Source organism: Hemitrygon akajei, chromosome 2 (assembly GCF_048418815.1).
Source record: "Hemitrygon akajei chromosome 2, sHemAka1.3, whole genome shotgun sequence".
Taxonomy (NCBI): Eukaryota; Metazoa; Chordata; class Chondrichthyes; order Myliobatiformes; family Dasyatidae; genus Hemitrygon; species Hemitrygon akajei.
Window position 1 is genome coordinate 197315110 of NC_133125.1, and position 18388 is coordinate 197333497.

Genomic DNA, 18388 nt, shown 5'->3' on the forward strand with positions numbered 1-18388 from the left:
GGACTGTTGAAGACCAGGGTGAAGGTCAGCTGTTACAGGACAGTTGAAGACCAGGGTGAAGGACAGCTGTTACAGGACAGTTGAAGACCAGGGTGAAGGTCTGCTGTTACAGGACTGTTGAAGACCAGGGTGAAGGACAGCTGTTACAGGACAGTTGAAGACCAGGGTGAAGGACATCTGTTACAGGACTGTTGAAGACCAGGGTGAAGGTCAGCTGTTACAGGACTGTTGAAGACCAGGGTGAAGGACATCTGTTACAGGACAGTTGAAGACCAGGGTGAAGGACATCTGTTACAGGACAGTTGAAGACCAGGGTGAAGGACAGCTGTTACAGGACTGTTGAAGATCAGGGTGAAGGACATCTGTTACAGGACAGCTGAAGACCATGGTCAAGGACAGCTGTTACAGGACTGTTGAAGGCCAGGGTGAAGGTCAGCTGTTACAGGACAGTTGAAGACCAGGGTGAAGGACAGCTGTTACAGGACTGTTGAAGACCATGGTGAAGGACATCTGTTACAGGACAGTTGAAGACCAGGGTGAAGGACATCTGTTACAGGACAGTTGAAGACCAGGGTGAAGGACAGCTGTTACAGTACTGTTGAAGAGCAGGGTGAAGGACAGCTGTTACAGTACTGTTGAAGACCAGGGTGAAAGACAGCTGTTACAGTACTGTTGAAGGCCAGGGTGAAGGTCAGCTGTTACAGGACTGTTGAAGGCCAGGGTGAAGGTCAGCTGTTACAGGACTGTTGAAGACCAGGGTGAAGGACATCTGTTACAGGACTGTTGAAGGCCAGGGTGAAGGACATCTGTTACAGGACTGTTGAAGGCCAGGGTGAAGGTCAGCTGTTACAGGACTGTTGAAGACCAGGGTGAAGGACAGCTGTTACAGGACTGTTGAAGACCAGGGAGAAGGTCAGCTGTTACAGGACAGTTGAAGACCAGGGTGAAGGACAGCTGTTACAGGACAGTTGAAGACCAGGGTGAAGGACAGCTGTTACAGGACTGTTGAAGGCCAGGGTGAAGGACAGTTGAAGACCAGGGTGAAGGACATCTGTTACAGGACTGTTGAAGACCGGGGTGAAGGACATCTGTTACAGGACAGTTGAAGACCGGGGTGAAGGACAGCTGTTACAGGACTGTTGAAGGCCAGGGTGAAGGCAGCTGTTACAGGACTGTTGAAGACCAGGGTGAAGGACAGCTGTTACAGGACTGTTGAAGACCTGGGTGAAGGACAGCTGTTACAGGACTGTTGAAGACCAGGGTGAAGGACATCTGTTACAGGACAGTTGAAGACCAGGGTGAAGGACAGCTGTTACAGGACTGTTGAAGACCAGGGTGAAGGACATCTGTTACAGGACAGTTGAAGACCAGGGTGAAGGTCTGCTGTTACAGGACAGTTGAAGACCAGGGTGAAGGACAGCTGTTACAGGACTGTTGAAGACCAGGGTGAAGGTCTGCTGTTACAGGACTGGTGAAGACCAGGGTGAAGGACATCTGTTACAGGACAGCTGAAGACCATGGTCAAGGACAGCTGTTACAGGACTGTTGAAGGCCAGGGTGAAGGTCAGCTGTTACAGGACTTTTGAAGGCCAGGATGAAGGTCAGCTGTTACAGGACAGTTGAAGACCAGGGTGAAGGACAGCTGTTACAGGACTGTTGAAGACCAGGGTGAAGGACATCTGTTACAGGACAGTTGAAGACCAGGGTGAAGGACAGCTGTTACAGTACTGTTGAAGACCAGGGTGAAGGACAGCTGTTACAGTACTGTTGAAGGCCACGGTGAAGGTCAGCTGTTACAGGACTGTTGAAGGCCAGGGTGAAGGTCAGCTGTTACAGGACTGTTGAAGACCAGGGTGAAGGACATCTGTTACAGGACTGTTGAAGGCCAGGGTGAAGGACATCTGTTACAGGACTGTTGAAGGCCAGGGTGAAGGTCAGCTGTTACAGGACTGTTGAAGACCAGGGTGAAGGACAGCTGTTACAGGACTGTTGAAGACCAGGGTGAAGGTCAGCTGTTACAGGACAGTTGAAGACCAGGGTGAAGGACATCTGTTACAGGACAGCTGAAGACCATGGTCAAGGACAGCTGTTACAGGACTGTTGAAGGCCAGGGTGAAGGTCAGCTGTTACAGGACTGTTGAAGGCCAGGGTGAAGGACAGCTGTTACAGGACTGTTGAAGACCAGGGTGAAGGACATCTGTTACAGGACAGTTGAAGACCAGGGTGAAGGACAGCTGTTACAGGACAGTTGAAGACCAGGGTGAAGGACAGCTGTTACAGTACTGTTGAAGACCAGGGTGAAGGTCAGCTGTTACAGGACTGTTGAAGGCCAGGGTGAAGGTCAGCTGTTACAGGACTGTTGAAGGCCAGGGTGAAGGACATCTGTTACAGGACTGTTGAAGACCAGGGTGAAGGACATCTGTTACAGGACTGTTGAAGGCCAGGGTGAAGGTCAGCTGTTACAGGACTGTTGAAGACCAGGGTGAAGGACAGCTGTTACAGGACTGTTGAAGACCAGGGTGAAGGTCAGCTGTTACAGGACTGTTGAAGACCAGGGTGAAGGTCAGCTGTTACAGGACAGTTGAAGACCAGGGTGAAGGACAGCTGTTACAGGACAGTTGAAGACCAGGGTGAAGGACAGCTGTTACAGGTCTGTTGAAGGCCAGGGTGAAGGACAGTTGAAGACCAGGGTGAAGGACATCTGTTACAGGACTGTTGAAGACCGGGGTGAAGGACATCTGTTACAGGACAGTTGAAGACCAGGGTGAAGGACAGCTGTTACAGGACTGTTGAAGGCCAGGGTGAAGGCAGCTGTTACAGGACTGTTGAAGACCAGGGTGAAGGACAGCTGTTACAGGACTGTTGAAGACCAGGGTGAAGGACAGCTGTTACAGGACTGTTGAAGACCAGGGTGAAGGACAGCTGTTACAGGACTGTTGAAGGCCAGGGTGAAGGACAGCTGTTACAGGACAGTTGAAGACCAGGGTGAAGGACAGCTGTTACAGGACTGTTGAAGACCAGGGTGAAGGACAGCTGTTACAGGACTGTTGAAGGCCAGGGTGAAGGGCAGCTGTTACAGGACTGTTGAAGGCCAGGGTGAAGGACAGCTGTTACAGGACTGTTGAAGGCCAGGGTGAAGGACAGCTGTTACAGGACAGTTGAAGATCAGGATGAAGGACAGCTGTTACAGGACTGTTGAAGACCAGGGTGAAGGACATCTGTTACAGGACTGTTGAAGACCAGGGTGAAGAACATCTGTTACAGGACAGTTGAAGACCAGGGTGAAGGACATCTGTTACAGGACTGTTGAAGTCCAGGGTGAAGGACAGCTGTTACAGGACAGTTGAAGTCCAGGGTGAAGGACAGCTGTTACAGGACAGTTGAAGACCAGGGTGAAGGACAGCTGTTACAGGACAGTTGAATACCAGGGTGAAGGACAGCTGTTACAGGACTGTTGAAGGCCAGGGTGAAGGACATCTGTTACAGGACTGTTGAAGACCATGGTCAAGGACATCTGTTACAGGAGTGTTGAAGGCCAGGGTGAAGGACATCTGTTACAGGAGTGTTGAAGGCCAGGGTGAAGGACAGCTGTTACAGGACTGTTGAAGACCAGGGTGAAGGACAGCTGTTACAGGACTGTTGAAGACCAGGGTGAAGGACAGCTTTTACAGGACAGTTGAAGACCAGGGTGAAGGACAGCTGTTACAGGACAGTTGAAGACCAGGGTGAAGGACAGCTGTTACAGGACTGTTGAAGACCATGGTCAAGGACAGCTGTTACAGGACTGTTGAAGACCAGGGTGAAGGATATCTGTTACAGGACTGTTGAAGACCAGGGTGAAGGTCAGCTGTTACAGGACTGTTGAAGACCAGGGTGAAGGACAGCTGTTACAGGACTGTTGAAGACCAGGGTGAAGGACTGCTCTTACAGGACTGTTGAAGGCCAGGGTGAAGGACAGCTGTTACAGGACTCTTGAAGGCCAGGGTGAAGGACAGCTGTTACAGGACTCTTGAAGGCCAGGGTGAAGGACAGCTGTTACAGGACTGTTGAAGACCAGGTTGAAGGACTGCTCTTACAGGACTGTTGAAGGCCAGGGTGAAGGACAGCTGTTACAGGACTCTTGAAGGCCAGGGTGAAGGACAGCTGTTACAGGACTCTTGAAGGCCAGGGTGAAGGTCAGCTGTTACAGGACTGTTGAAGGCCAGGGTGAAGGACAGCTGTTACAGGACTGTTGAAGGCCAGGGTGAAGGACAGCTATTACAGGACTATTGAAGACCAGGGTGAAGGACTGCTGTTACAGGACTGTTGAAGGCCAGTGTGAAGGACAGCTATTACAGGACTGTTGAAGGCCATGATGAAGGACAGCTGTTACAGGACTGTTGAAGGCCAACGTGAAAGACAGCTGTTACAGGACTGTTGAAGACCATGGTCAAGGACATTTGTTACAGGACAGTTGAAGACCAGGGTGAAGGTCAGCTGTTACAGGACTATTGAAGACCAGGGTGAAGGTCAGCTGTTACAGGACTGTTGAAGGCCAGGGTGAAGGACAGCTATTACAGGACAGTTGAAGACCAGGGTGAAGGTCAGCTGTTACAGGACTATTGAAGACCAGGGTGAAGGACAGCTATTACAGGACAGTTGAAGACCAGGGTGAAGGACAGCTATTACAGGACAGTTGAATCTGCAGGTCAACCTTAGGCAAGGTTTTATATGTGCGCAGCCAGCTCCCATCTTTTCACCCCCCACCTCCGATCAGGGTCACGGAATTCCACGGGAGCAGGTGGTGGATGGTCGTACGAACAGCCAGTGCATATTAGAAGTCCTGATTATGTGATCACTGACACCAAGTAGACAATCTCTGAAGAGTATTGATAATGGCTGGGGTCACCCATCCTGTAAAGGCACTGCCCAGAAGGAAGCCATTGCAAATCACTTCTGTAGAAAAAAAAATGCCAAGAACCTTCATGGAAAGACCACGATCACTCATATCATACGACAGCAGACATATTGCTAATTCGGTATAGTTAAAGTGGAGGTTGATAGGTTTTTTTCTCAGTGAAGGCATCAAAGTTTCCGGGGAGAAGGCAAGAGAATGGATTTGAGAGGGATAATAAATCAGACAATGTGGAATGGCAGAGCAGACTCGATGGGCTGAATGGCCTAATTCAGCTCAATGTCTTATGAGCTTATGGACTATATTTAAGATGGAGGTTGATAGGTGTCACGAGTGTGCTGGCAATGTCGGTGCCCAGGTGCTGAGGAAAGACAGACCATAACGTAGAAATGGCGACCAGACTTTATTCATAAGAGTTCCAACATTATCAAAACCAGGACGTTCACTTATCTCTAGTCATAACCAAAAATATCGCTGCCACTGAGAAACCATTACGTTAGCAGTGAAACATTACAGAGAAGCTTCACAGCACGTTACACTCCCCCCTCCCCCACCAAATTTAGTCATGTCCTCATGACGCTGAGATAATTTGCCAACCCTTCCTGCATAACACAAAGTCCAATCCAGGTACACAAGGCCCTTCTAATCCGTGCCGAACACTCACTCTCACCTAGTCCCACCGACCTGCACTCAGCCCATAACCCTCCATTCCTTTCCTATCCATACACCTATCCAATTTTACTTCAAATGACAATATCGAACCTGCCTCTACCACTTCTACTGGAAGCTCGTTCCACACAGCTACCACTCTCTGAGTAAAGAAATTCCCCCTTGTGTTACCCCTAAACTTTTGCCCCCTAACTCTCAACTCATGTCATCTTGTTTGAATCTCCCCAACTCTCAATGGAAAAAGCCTATCCACGCCAACTCGATCTATCCTCCTCATAATTTTAAATACATCTATCAAGTCCCCCCTCAACCTTCTATGCTCCAAAGAATAAAGACCTAACTTGTTCAGCCTTTCTCTGTAACTTAGGTGCTGAAACCCAGGTAACATTCTAGTAAATCTTCTCTGTACTCTCTCTATTTTGTTGACATCTTTCCTATAATTCGGTGACCAGAACTGTGCACAATACTCCAAATTTGGCCTTACCATTGCCTTGTACAATTTTAACATTACACTCCAACTCCTATACTCCTATACTCCTATACTCAATGCTCTGATTTATAAAGGCCAGCATACCAGCATTTCTTCACCACCATATCCACATGAGATTCCACCTTCAGGGAACTATGCACCATTATTCCTAGATCACTCTGTTCTAACTGCTTTCTTCAATGCCCCACCATTTACCATGTATGTCCTATTTGGATTATTCCTACAAAACTGTAGCACCTCACACTTATCAGCATTAAACTCCACCTACCATCTTTCAGCCCACTCTTCTAACTCGCCTAAATCTCTCTGCAAGCTTTGAAAACCTACTTCATTATCCACAACGCCACCTACCTTAGTATCATCTGCATACTTACAAATCCAATTTACCACCCCAATCATCTGCATATTTACGAATCCAATTTACCACCTCACCAATCTTGACAGGCCCATTCACATCCTCCGGTTTCACCCGGAAAACCAATACGTTTGACACCTGACTCTCCATCACATAGGGCGTAGCCACCCAGTGGTCAGTCAACGTATGCTGTCCAGGTAGCCCCAAATTCCTTATGAGGACCCGGTCTCCCGGCAGGAGTTGGGAGGACCTCACCTTTTGATCATACCTCCTCTTATTTCCTTGATTCTGCTGGGCAGCTGCGACCTCAGCTAAATTCATAAGCTCTTTTCAGCTCTCTTCTCACGTCAGACACATACTTCAGATAAGTCTTCGGTGGTAAGTCACCCTCGTCAGTCCCAAAACAAAGGTCAATGGGCAACCTCGCCTCACGCCCAAACATCAGATAATCTGGCGAGTACCCAGTAGCTTCATTTCGTGTACGGTTGTAACTGTGAACCAATATGCTGACTCCACCTGCTCTTCTTGCTGATCTCCAGGGTCCCGAGCATGTCTACCAAGGTCCGATTAAACCTCTCTGGCTGGGCATCACCCTGCGGGTGATAGGGCGTGGTCCTCGACTTCTCGACTCTAAGCTTGCGCAGTGACTCCTGGACGAGTCTGCTCTCGAAATCACCACGTATCCACCTGGGAAGGCCATGATAGATGAAATACTTCTCCCATAACACTTTTGCCACCTTGGTAGGAAAAGGCTGAGCATATCTGGTGATGACTAAGACATTCGCTGTGTTGCTGGCATCAGGTTCTATTGACAGGAAATCCAAACACAACAGGTCCAGGGGCCCCGCACTCTGCAGGTGGGATAAGGGAGCTGCCCGCCTAGGCAGCGTCTTCGGTCTGAGGTGACGTGACCCGGTATAAGATCTGGTTCCTCAACTCCAACCAAGGCCATTCTCGCAGTAATGGAGGCACCGACGCGTGTTTCATCTTCTCCGCCTGAGCCATGTCTGCCCTTTCAACCGCTGCCCAAATGGTATAAATGGTATCAATGCCCGGATCACCTCGCTGAGCAGCTGCCACTTCCCCAGAACTCAAATCCGGCAGCTGGTTTGTCTTCAGAGCAGTCAGGTTACAGTAAACCTGTGGAATGGCATCATCAGAAGCCCCCAATTGATCCACCGCTCGATCCTGCCTCTCGTTTTCCTCTGCCTTCACGGTGATGGCAAACTGACACATGGCCTTCACCCCCGGGGCAGGAACGCTCTCCCACTCCTCATCCCTGACCGGTCCCTCATGCGCCCCTCGGGACAAAACATCAGCATCAACGTTCCGGCTCCCCCGCCGGTACTTCAGGCTGAAATCACGGGCAGACAACACCGCCAACCACCGATGGCCTGTGGCATCCATTTTCGCTAAGAGTATGATATCAGTTAGAGGGTTGTTGTCTGTCCTCACCTCAAACTTGGCCCCGTAGAGGCAGTCACTCAGCTAGACTGGACTGCCAACACAGATGCCTTGTGCAGGAAGGCACAGAGTCGACTGTACTTCCTTAGAAGGTTGGCGTCATTCAATGTCTGTAGTGAGATGCTGAAGATGTTCTATAGGTCAGTTGTGGAGAGCGCCCTCTTCTTTGTGGTGGCGTGTTGGGGAGGCAGCATTAAGAAGAGGGACGCCTCACGTCTTAATAAGCTGGTAAGGAAGGCGGGCTCTGTCTTGGGCAAAGTACTGGAGAGTATAACATCGGTAGCAGAGCGAAGGGCGCTGAGTAGGCTATGGTCAATTATGGATAACTCTGAACATCCTCTACATAGCACCATCCAGAGACAGAGAAGCAGTTTCAGCGACAGGTTACTATCGATGCAATGCTCCTCAGACAGGATGAAGAGGTCAATACTCCCCAATGCCATTAGGCTTTACAATTCTACCGCCAGGACTTAAGAACTTTTTAAAAGCTATTATTAATGCTTTTTGAGATAGTGATTTAGATGCATATCATATTTTTTACTGAGTTAAGTATTGTATGTAATTAGTTTTGCTACAACAAGTGTATGGGACATTGGAAAAAAGTTGAATTTCCCCATGGGGATGAATAAAGTATCTATCTATCTATCTATCTATCTGTCTATCTATCTATCTATCTATCCACCACCGCCCATTTCAACGCCAGAAATTCCACCTTGTGCGTGGGATAGTTTTTCTCGGAGGGCGACAGACTCCGGCTGACAAACGCAACGGGCCTCAACCCGGTGCCCCGATCCTGATAGAAGACGCCCCTTAAACCCTCTCGGCTGGCATCCATTTGCAGCACCTATCACAATCGGGGGTCTCCGACAGCCAGCACCGGCGCCTGGGTCAGCAGCTCTTTCAGCGACTGAAAGGCCTCCTCACCTCGGTCCAAAGGGCTCCGACGGGCTAAGATCCTCTGCACCGTCCTGTCCATTCCCGCTCTCCCTTTCTTCCCCAAGGGAGGGTAACTGCATAGAAGGTGATTCAATGGGTGACTCACTTTCGCGTAGCCTTTCACGAACCTCCGATAGTAACCACAGAACCCGAGGAACGAGCACACAGCGCTCACAGTCTGGGGTCTTGGCCAAGTGGTAACCACCTCGATCTTATCTGGGTCTGTAGCTACTCCATCCCGTGAGACTATGTGCCCAACTTAACTAACAGGCATTTGGCAGAACTGGCACTTGTCCAGGGAAAGTTTTAACCCTTCAGCTTTCAGACGGCCCAGCACCTTCAGCAGCCTCGCTTCATGTCCTTCCAATGCGGATGCAAATACTATGAGGTCACCCAGATACACCAGGACCTCAGGCAAGTTCATATCCCCCACCGTCTTGTCCACGACCCGCTGGAAGGTTGCAGGAGCTCCCCAGATGCCCTGGGGCATCCTTTCGAACTGGAAAAATTCCAGGGGACATATAAATGCCGTTTTCTCTTTGTCGGTCTCACTCATGGGGATCTGGTAATACCCACTCCTCAAGTCCAGCACACTGAACCACTTCGCACCACTCAGGCCGGCCGGTCTTCAGTCCTCGGGACAGTATACTGGTCAGGGACGGTGCGCCTGTTCACAGTCTTCTTTCGGGTCACCACGGTTGGGGACGGATAGGGGCTTCGGGACTTGGTGATGATCCCAGCTTCCTTCAACTTACACAAATGCTGCCGAACGTCCTCCACGTCTGCAGGGGCCAGCCGCCGCGACCTCTCTCTGAACGGGGTATCCTCGGTCACCCGGACAGTGTGACGAGTCTCTCTGAACGGGGTATCCTCGGTCACCCGGACAGTGTGACGAGTCTCTCTGAACGGGGTATCCTCGGTCACCCGGACAGTGTGACGAGTCTCTCTGAACGGGGTATCCTCGGTCACCCGGACAGTGTGACGAGTCTCTCTGAACGGGGTATCCTCGGTCACCCGGACAGTGTGACGAGTCTCTCTGAACGGGGTATCCTCACTCACCCGGACAGTGTGACGAGTCTCTCTGAACGGGGTATCCTCGGTCACCCGGACAGTGTGACGAGTCTCTTTGAACGGGGTATCCTCGGTCACCCGGACAGTGTGGCGAGTCTCTCTGAACGGGGTATCCTCGGTCACCCGGACAGTGTGACGAGTCTCTCTGAACGGGGTATCCTCGGTCACCCGGACAGTGTGACGAGTCTCTCTGAACGGGGTATCCTCGGTCACCCGGACAGTGTGACGAGTCTATCTGAACGGGGTATCCTCGGTCACCCGGACAGTGTGACGAGTCTCTCTGAACGGGGTATCCTCGGTCACCCGGACAGTGTGACGAGTCTCTCGGAACGGGGTATCCTCAGTCACCCGGACAGTGTGACGAGTCTCTCTGAACGGGGTATCCTCGGTCACCCGGACAGTGTGACGAGTCTCTCTGAACGGGGTATCCTCAGTCACCCGGACAGTGTGACGAGTCTCTCTGAACGGGGTATCCTCGGTCACCCGGATAGCGTGACGAGTCTCTCTGAACGGGGTATCCTCGGTCACCCGGACAGTGTGACGAGTCTCTCTGAACGGGGTACCCTCGGTCACCCGGACAGTGTGACGAGTCTCTCTGAACGGGGTATCCTCGGTCACCCGGATAGTGTGACGAGTCTCTCTGAACGGGGTATCCTCGGTCACCCGGATAGTGTGACGAGTCTCTCTGAACGGGGTATCCTCGGTCACCCGGACAGTGTGACGAGTCTCTCTGAACGGGGTATCCTCGGTCACCCGGACAGTGTGACGAGTCTCTCTGAACGGGGTATCCTCGGTCACCCGGACAGTGTGACGAGTCTATCTGAACGGGGTATCCTCGGTCACCCGGACAGTGTGACGAGTCTCTCTGAACGGGGTATCCTCGGTCACCCGGACAGTGTGACGAGTCTCTCGGAACGGGGTATCCTCAGTCACCCGGACAGTGTGACGAGTCTCTCTGAACGGGGTATCCTCGGTCACCCGGACAGTGTGACGAGTCTCTCTGAACGGGGTATCCTCAGTCACCCGGACAGTGTGACGAGTCTCTCTGAACGGGGTATCCTCGGTCACCCGGATAGCGTGACGAGTCTCTCTGAACGGGGTATCCTCGGTCACCCGGACAGTGTGACGAGTCTCTCTGAACGGGGTACCCTCGGTCACCCGGACAGTGTGACGAGTCTCTCTGAACGGGGTATCCTCGGTCACCCGGATAGTGTGACGAGTCTCTCTGAACGGGGTATCCTCGGTCACCCGGATAGTGTGACGAGTCTCTCTGAACGGGGTATCCTCGGTCACCCGGACAGTGTGACGAGTCTCTCTGAACGGGGTATCCTCGGTCACCCGGACAGTGTGACGAGTCTCTCTGAACGGGGTATCCTCGGTCACCCGGACAGTGTGACGAGTCTCTCTGAACGGGGTATCCTCACTCACCCGGACAGTGTGACGAGTCTCTCTGAACGGGGTATCCTCGGTCACCCGGATAGTGTGACTAGTCTCTCTGAACGGGGTATCCTCGGTCACCCGGACAGTGCGACGAGTCTCTTGGAACAACCCACATCAAACTCGTCAGTGGAAAAGACACCTTCCAGCTTCTACATCTTCTCTACCAGCCTCCTCTTCCAACCCGCAGGTACCGGGGAGTCCCCGGAGTTGAATGACTCAGCGGTCATCTTCCCCCCTTTTTGAGATAGTTTCTGCCCGGCTTGTCTCAGAGGGACAGTAGACATTACCGTCACCGGGAACAGGTGCACCAGGGGCATCCGCCACTTGAAGGTGACCCCCCTCTTCGTAATGTTCCTGACAATCACCGCCATCCTGCTCGCCTGTACAGCCGAGGGCTTCTGCAGTTCGGGCCTCACCAGTAGCCCAGCAGGAAGTCCCGACTCCCCCTCCTGGTCTTCCGGAGCATCCACTGAGAGGGCCTCGCCCTCAGGCACTCCGGGAAATTTAGGTTTCTCCATCACTCTCGCTACTTCCCCGGGCTGTACTACCATTGGCTTTGAGTGGGTGAACCACACAGTCCCTCGTCGAAACTCGGTATCCGGCCCAGTGCAGCCACGCACTTCCTCAAAAGCAGCTGGAAACCCCGGGTGCCCGGACAATATTCCCAGAAAGCTCCCGCCAGCCTTCGCCTTGCAGGCCCCCATGAGCCTCCTCACCAGAATTGAAACGCCGCCCTTCTCAACCGGGTCCGGACAAACCAGCACCAATGTGTCAAAGACACTCCCACATCGGCCTCCGAGAACTCCAGCTTCACTGACAAATAACCGTCGTGTGGATAATCACCAGCACTGACTCCCCAGATCTCCAGTACACTGAATGGTGTCAAGGGTAAATGCTTCAGATACCGGTAGTAAAACGAACGGTACAACAGCGTGACCTGCGACCCGGAGTCGAGTATGGCCTTAGCATAAATACCCTCTATTCAAAGCTGGAGCATGGTCCCACTGTGCCTTCAGGAATTGGGCCTTTTGCTTTTGGGGGTTCCTTGGTACATTGCTGGGACGTGTTCCCCCAGAGACACCAGGCCGTTCCCTCTCTGGGTCTCTAGGTTTTCCCAACGACTCTCCCGGCTGAGGTACCCGGGGGCTCGCTCCCCTTCTGGCGTGACAGCTGCTGGCAGCAGCCCTCCGCATTATTCGTCCCACTGGGGAATCCGCCCCCCATCAGCTCCATCAAATGGGTCACACCCCCTAATAACAGCCGACCTATCTCCGTTCTCGACTCTGCCCCAATCTCCTCTACCGCTCCCCGGGGTAGGCTATCTGTGGTCACTTCACCGCAGGGGACCACTCCCGAGGACTGTACCCTGCTGACGGAGTCCTCCCGCGCCTCCTCCCCTACCTTTCTGATCAGCTCCATCAAATGGGGGGGGGGGGGTCACACCCCCTGATAACAGCCGACCTAACTCCGTTCTCGACTCTGCCACAATCTCCTCTACCGCTCCCCGGGGTAGGCTATCTGTGGTCACTTCACCGCAGGGGACCAGTCCCGAGGATTGTACCCTGCTGACGGAGCCCATCCGCGCCTCCGACGCGTCCTCCTCCTCCCCTACCTCTCTGATCAGCTCAACAAAAGACTGAGGGGGTGCGTCTTACGAGACTGTCAGAGACCCTGGGACCAATCAGGTCCTGGGACCGGACACCCCTGGCTACCTGGACCATTCTTAACTGATCAACCTCGGCCGCCTGAATGACCCCTCTGCGCTGCAAGCAATCTCGCTGCCTTTCTTGCCGAAAAATAAAAGCAGAAAGCTTCTCCCCTTCTCCTGACGCATGTTCTGAAACCCCACCATGGGCTCCATTGGGCTTACTGTTGGGCGAAAAGAGTTTTCCAGTGCTGACAGGTAATCGCTCACGGTTGCTAGGGGATACTTTAACCTGGTGGCTCTCACAACGTCAGCAGCCCGCCCCTTCAAACTTACAGCCAATCCCTGTGGCTTTACATCATCAGCGCACTGCCACTCATCTAACAACTGCAGGTCAGCTCCGCCCATGTCTCATACTCCTCCTCCCCTTTAGGGGTGAGTGTAATTCCAGAGAGTAGGCGGAGCCTGCCACAGCTGGGACTTTGAATCTGATTTTTCCATTTATTCGCCAGAAAAGTAACGGCGAATACTAACTCAGAATTCTCACTCTTCACCGGGGGACGGGGACTAATTAGACATTCCAAATCCGACCACTCCTTCCCTCACTCCTCAGAAACGAGAGAACCCGGTCTCTGAAATCTCCACCCCCAGCTACCGCTACCTCAGTGCTGGTCTGTATTAAAACGAGAGCTGTACCCGCCATTTTATCAAACCTCCGCCCATAATCGCAACTTTAATAGTACTTAACAGTGGAATTAACAATTCATCCGGAGTACAAATATCTGCCCTACTGGTTCACTACTCGGGGTAATCACACAGCATCCAATAGAATCAATCCCGGACGTAGCCCCCAAACTGTGGCTTCGGCTAGCGGGCTAGGGGGTGATAGTCCCCGGCCTGGCCAAACTTAAGAAATCTCGTTTGGGTGGATACTGCGCGATGTGTCCCCTGTTACAAATCAGTACCCCGCAATAACAAACCGTACAGAATATGCAATTAGACGATTGAGCTTTATAATTCTTAATTTGACTATATGGTTAGAGAAGAAAACAAAGAAAGAAAAACGGCCCATTCTCATGAAAGAGTCTAATGCGCAATGTTGGAGATCACTGATAAGGCAGTTCGTCCACCATCGACCTCCTCCGATCGTCGCTGACCTTCGGACCCTCGCTCCAAGCCCAACCCGTCCGAGGTCTACCAACTCTCCCCATTCCCGTCCTCTCCTCATCTCTCCCCGGCAAAAGACCGCGAATTTCCGGCTGCCAGAGACACAAGAAAGAGCAACATCCCGCTCATTGGCTAACATGCCTCGTTATCGCTAGTCATAACTCAAACATTGCTGCTACAGAGAAACCATTACATCAGCAGTGGAACATTACAGAGAAACCATTGCATTAGTAGTGAAACCTTACAGTGTGTTACAATTCGACTGGTTTCAATAAGACCCCTCCCCTTCCTGTGAGTGCAGGCCCAGAGTCATTCATCCCTCCTCATAGGTTAACTCTTTCATTCCTGGGTTCATTGGTCACCGTGATGAATATATATACACGCGAGTGTGGCTGTATGTATAATGTATTAGTGACTGTAGGTCTTCCGGTTTATCATAACTATAAGACCATAAGAGATAGGAGCAGAATTAGGCCATTCAGCCCATCGAGTCTGCTCTGCCATTTTATCATGGCTGATCCCGGATCCCGCTCAACCTCATACAACTGTATGTACTATATGTGCTGGGAGCTGTGTTTTGCACCTCGTCTCCGGAGGAATGCAGTTTGGCTTGGCTGTTTTCATATGTGTAGTTGAATGACAATTAAACGAACATAAATGCACGTCCTTACTGAAATGGCAAGTTTTTCACTGTACCCCAGTACACCTGGCAATCATAAAACAAATTATCAATTTACCCTGAATGTCCTAGGTATGTCTATCGCTTTTCATCAAAATGAAAGCAGCATCAGGGACACCACCACCCAGACCATGTCGCTGCTCTTGTTGCTGCCGCCATCAGGCAGGAGGTACAGGAGCCTCGGGATCCACACCTCCCGGATCAGGAACAGTTATCACCCCTCAACCAGTGGGAATAACTTCACTTAAACTTTTCCCACAACCCATCGACTCGCTCTCATGTTCCTGGTACCTACATGTGAACATTCTGGTACAGATTCAGATTTACTTGGCAACGTAGAGTGAAATGCCTCAGTTGCGTTAACTAAGGATGGGCTGGAGGCAGCCGGCAAGTGTCGTCACACATTCGGCGCCAACGTAACCTATTTACCCGACTCTCAACGCGGCACGGGCGGAACTCGTGTAAGGAGGCGGCTAGATTCGAACCCGACTCCTCTCGCCCTGAAGTCTGAATGCGGATGCCACTACGCTACCGGCATAGCACCGACAGCCTATCCATGCCTGTCATAATTTGCTGCACTTCAGTAATCCTACATTCCAGGGAATAAAGACCGAGACTGGCCACCCTTCGTCCTGTCACATCCGTTGGAGTGACTGGTCAGTGGTGAGTCCCAGGATTGTCTATGGTGCCCGCTCAATGGCTGTGCCATTCAGTGTGAAGGTGTGGTGAACTACATATACCTGTCTGGACATGCCCCTCTGCTGACTGCTCCTGTGGCTCCTCCCACTGACCCCTGCATAAAGGCGATTGGAGGCACTGCTCCTCCCTCAGTCTCCAGGATGTCGTGTGGGGATCTCTTGCTGCTAATCGTGGTCTCTTGCAGCTAATAAAAGCCTATCGTTCGCCTCCCGTCTCCGAGAGTTATTGATGGTGCATCAGAAGGGAAAGTTATTGGCTTCACTTCCTGCGCAGGCGGCGATTGGCCCGCGCATTTGGTGCCTACGTGTCATGTGACAGCGCCCGTAGCGCTTAGCGTAATGCTGTCCAGCACTGCCCGCCGGGGTTCAATTCCACTGCTGCCTGTAAACCCGTAACCGTGAGAGATTCCTCCGGGTGCCCCGCTCTCCTCCGTACGAGTTAGGGTCAATAAGGTTTGGGCACGTTATGCAGGCGCCACAAGCATGGTGGCTCTTGCGAGCACCCCGCCCCCCCCCCCACCACCACCACCACCACCATTACATCTCAAGACTGTTAGTCACTGACGCAAACGACGAATTTCTCCGTGTATACGTAGCAAATAAAGTTAATCTAATCGTTAAAATCATTGACTTGCAGGAAACTTGACAGTTCTTTGTTCACGTGGCAGTGTGTGTGCGCGCGCACGCATGACGTCTGCTTTCCCCGCGGTCTCGCACAGGGACGAGCAGAGTGACGGAGACGTTCACCTCTACAGGCGGCCTTCCGAACAGTCCGTCTGCGCGAATCCCTCATGGTGCTCCACTGGCCGCTGCTCTGGCACGTTCGGCTCGCTGTCGGATCGGGATAAAATCCGGACGGGCAAATGTACCGCAGGACGCTCCCAACGGCCACGCCATTGGACAGGGTCACCGTGCCCCCTGTTATGGTCACGCCGGGATCGCAGCTTACTTCATCGGGGAGTTCACCTGTATCCAGGGAGAGGAGAGAGACGAGCATGAAGCGGAAGGCCGGCGCCCTACAAATTCTTTGTTCCAGAAACTATCATCGTTCTCAGTTTCAAAATCAACAGGACGGCGTGGAACACACACACACACACACACACACACACACACACACACACACACACACACACACACACACACACACACACACACACACACACACACACACACACACACACACACACACCGATAGACAAACACATATGCACATGTATAGATCGACATACATATATTCACATGTACAGATCGGCACACACATAAGCACAGACACACAAACACACACAGACACAGAACGACAGACAGACACAGACACACACAGACCGACACACTTACACGCACTCATACACACACACACACACACCCTGATATTCAAACACACTTACATGCACACCGATAGATACACAGAACGGCACACTTACACACACACACACACACACACACACACACACACACACACACACACACACACACACACCGATAGACAAACACATATGCACATGTATAGATCGACATACATATATTCACATGTACAGATCGGCACACACATAAGCACAGACACACAAACACACACAGACACAGAACGACAGACAGACACAGACACACACAGACCGACACACTTACACGCACTCATACACACACACACACACACCCTGATATTCAAACACACTTACATGCACACCGATAGATACACAGAACGGCACACTTACACACACACACACACACACACACACACACACACACACACACACACACACACACACACACACACACACCGACAGACACACTTACACACAAACATACACACACACCCGGACAGACAGACACACTTACACACACACCGATAGATACACAGAACAGCACACTTACACATACACACACACACACCGACAGACACACTTACATACAAACATACACACACACCGATAGATACACAGAACGACACACACACGCGCGCGCACCTAGAGACAGATAGGCGCACACAGGTGCGGGCATACATGCACAAAAAAAAACACACTCACACAGACCCAGTCTCTCTCATACACACGGAAGATAAAGTTCATTGGGGGCGGGATTACATTCACGGGTTACCGTGCAAATTGCCTGTCGATTCTGGCCCAACAACTCACCTCGCACGGTAACCGAGAGCAGGAGAAGGATGGAGGCCTCGGACAGAGACAGAGAGCCCATTCCTTGGTTGTGAGCGCTTCACTTCTGGGAACAGAACTTGTTGAACAAGGTTAATAGACAAACTGTGTAAATACAGGAGTCCGAACTCTAATCCTCGGGGTCAATGACTACCCAGCTTTACGTCATTCAGGACACTTGCCTGAACCGTGACTTTCCCCGTCCTTCCTCTGCCGCCGCCGCGTCCCTGCTCGCCGCTTCACCGCCCTCTCCGACCAGTGACGCCTCGAATTCCAAACACTTCTCAGGGCTTTCAAATTATTCCTTTCTCTGTAGGGGCATCGGCTGTATATCTCTATAGCTATGCCCCTCTCTGTCTTTGTAGCTCCCCCCACAAATTTTACAGCCTCTACACCCGTCCCCACCTCTGTAACCCACCACTGGCTCCTACACCCGTCCCCACCTCTGTAACCCAACACTGGCTCCTACACCCGTCCCCACCTCTGTAACCCACCACTGGCTCCTACACCCGTCCCCACCTCTGTAACCCACCACTGGCCTCTACACCAGTACCCACCTCTGTAACCCACCACTGGCTTCTACACCCGTCCCCACCTCTGTAACCCACCACTGGCCTCTACACCCGTCCCCACCTCTGTAACCCACCACTGGCTCCTACACCCGTCCCCACCTCTGTAACCCGCCACTGGCTCCTACACCCGTCCCCGCCTCTGTAACCCACCACTGGCTCCT

The 18388-nt window shown here is 52.0% G+C and overlaps 1 protein-coding gene across 1 annotated transcript in view; it reads right to left on the minus strand.

Moving 5' to 3' along the window:
• LOC140719894 (complement factor B-like) overlaps positions 1 to 17791 on the minus strand; it is an 86826-nt gene extending 69035 nt beyond the window's left edge. Inside the window, exons 1-2 of the mRNA XM_073034823.1 lie at positions 17638 to 17791; positions 16256 to 16474 (exon numbers count right to left, since the gene is read on the minus strand). Coding sequence (XP_072890924.1) covers positions 16256 to 16474; positions 17638 to 17698 — 280 coding nt within the window. The 5' untranslated portion in view covers positions 17699 to 17791. The remainder of the gene's footprint in view (positions 1 to 16255; positions 16475 to 17637) is intronic.
• Positions 17792 to 18388: the final 597 nt, after the last annotated feature.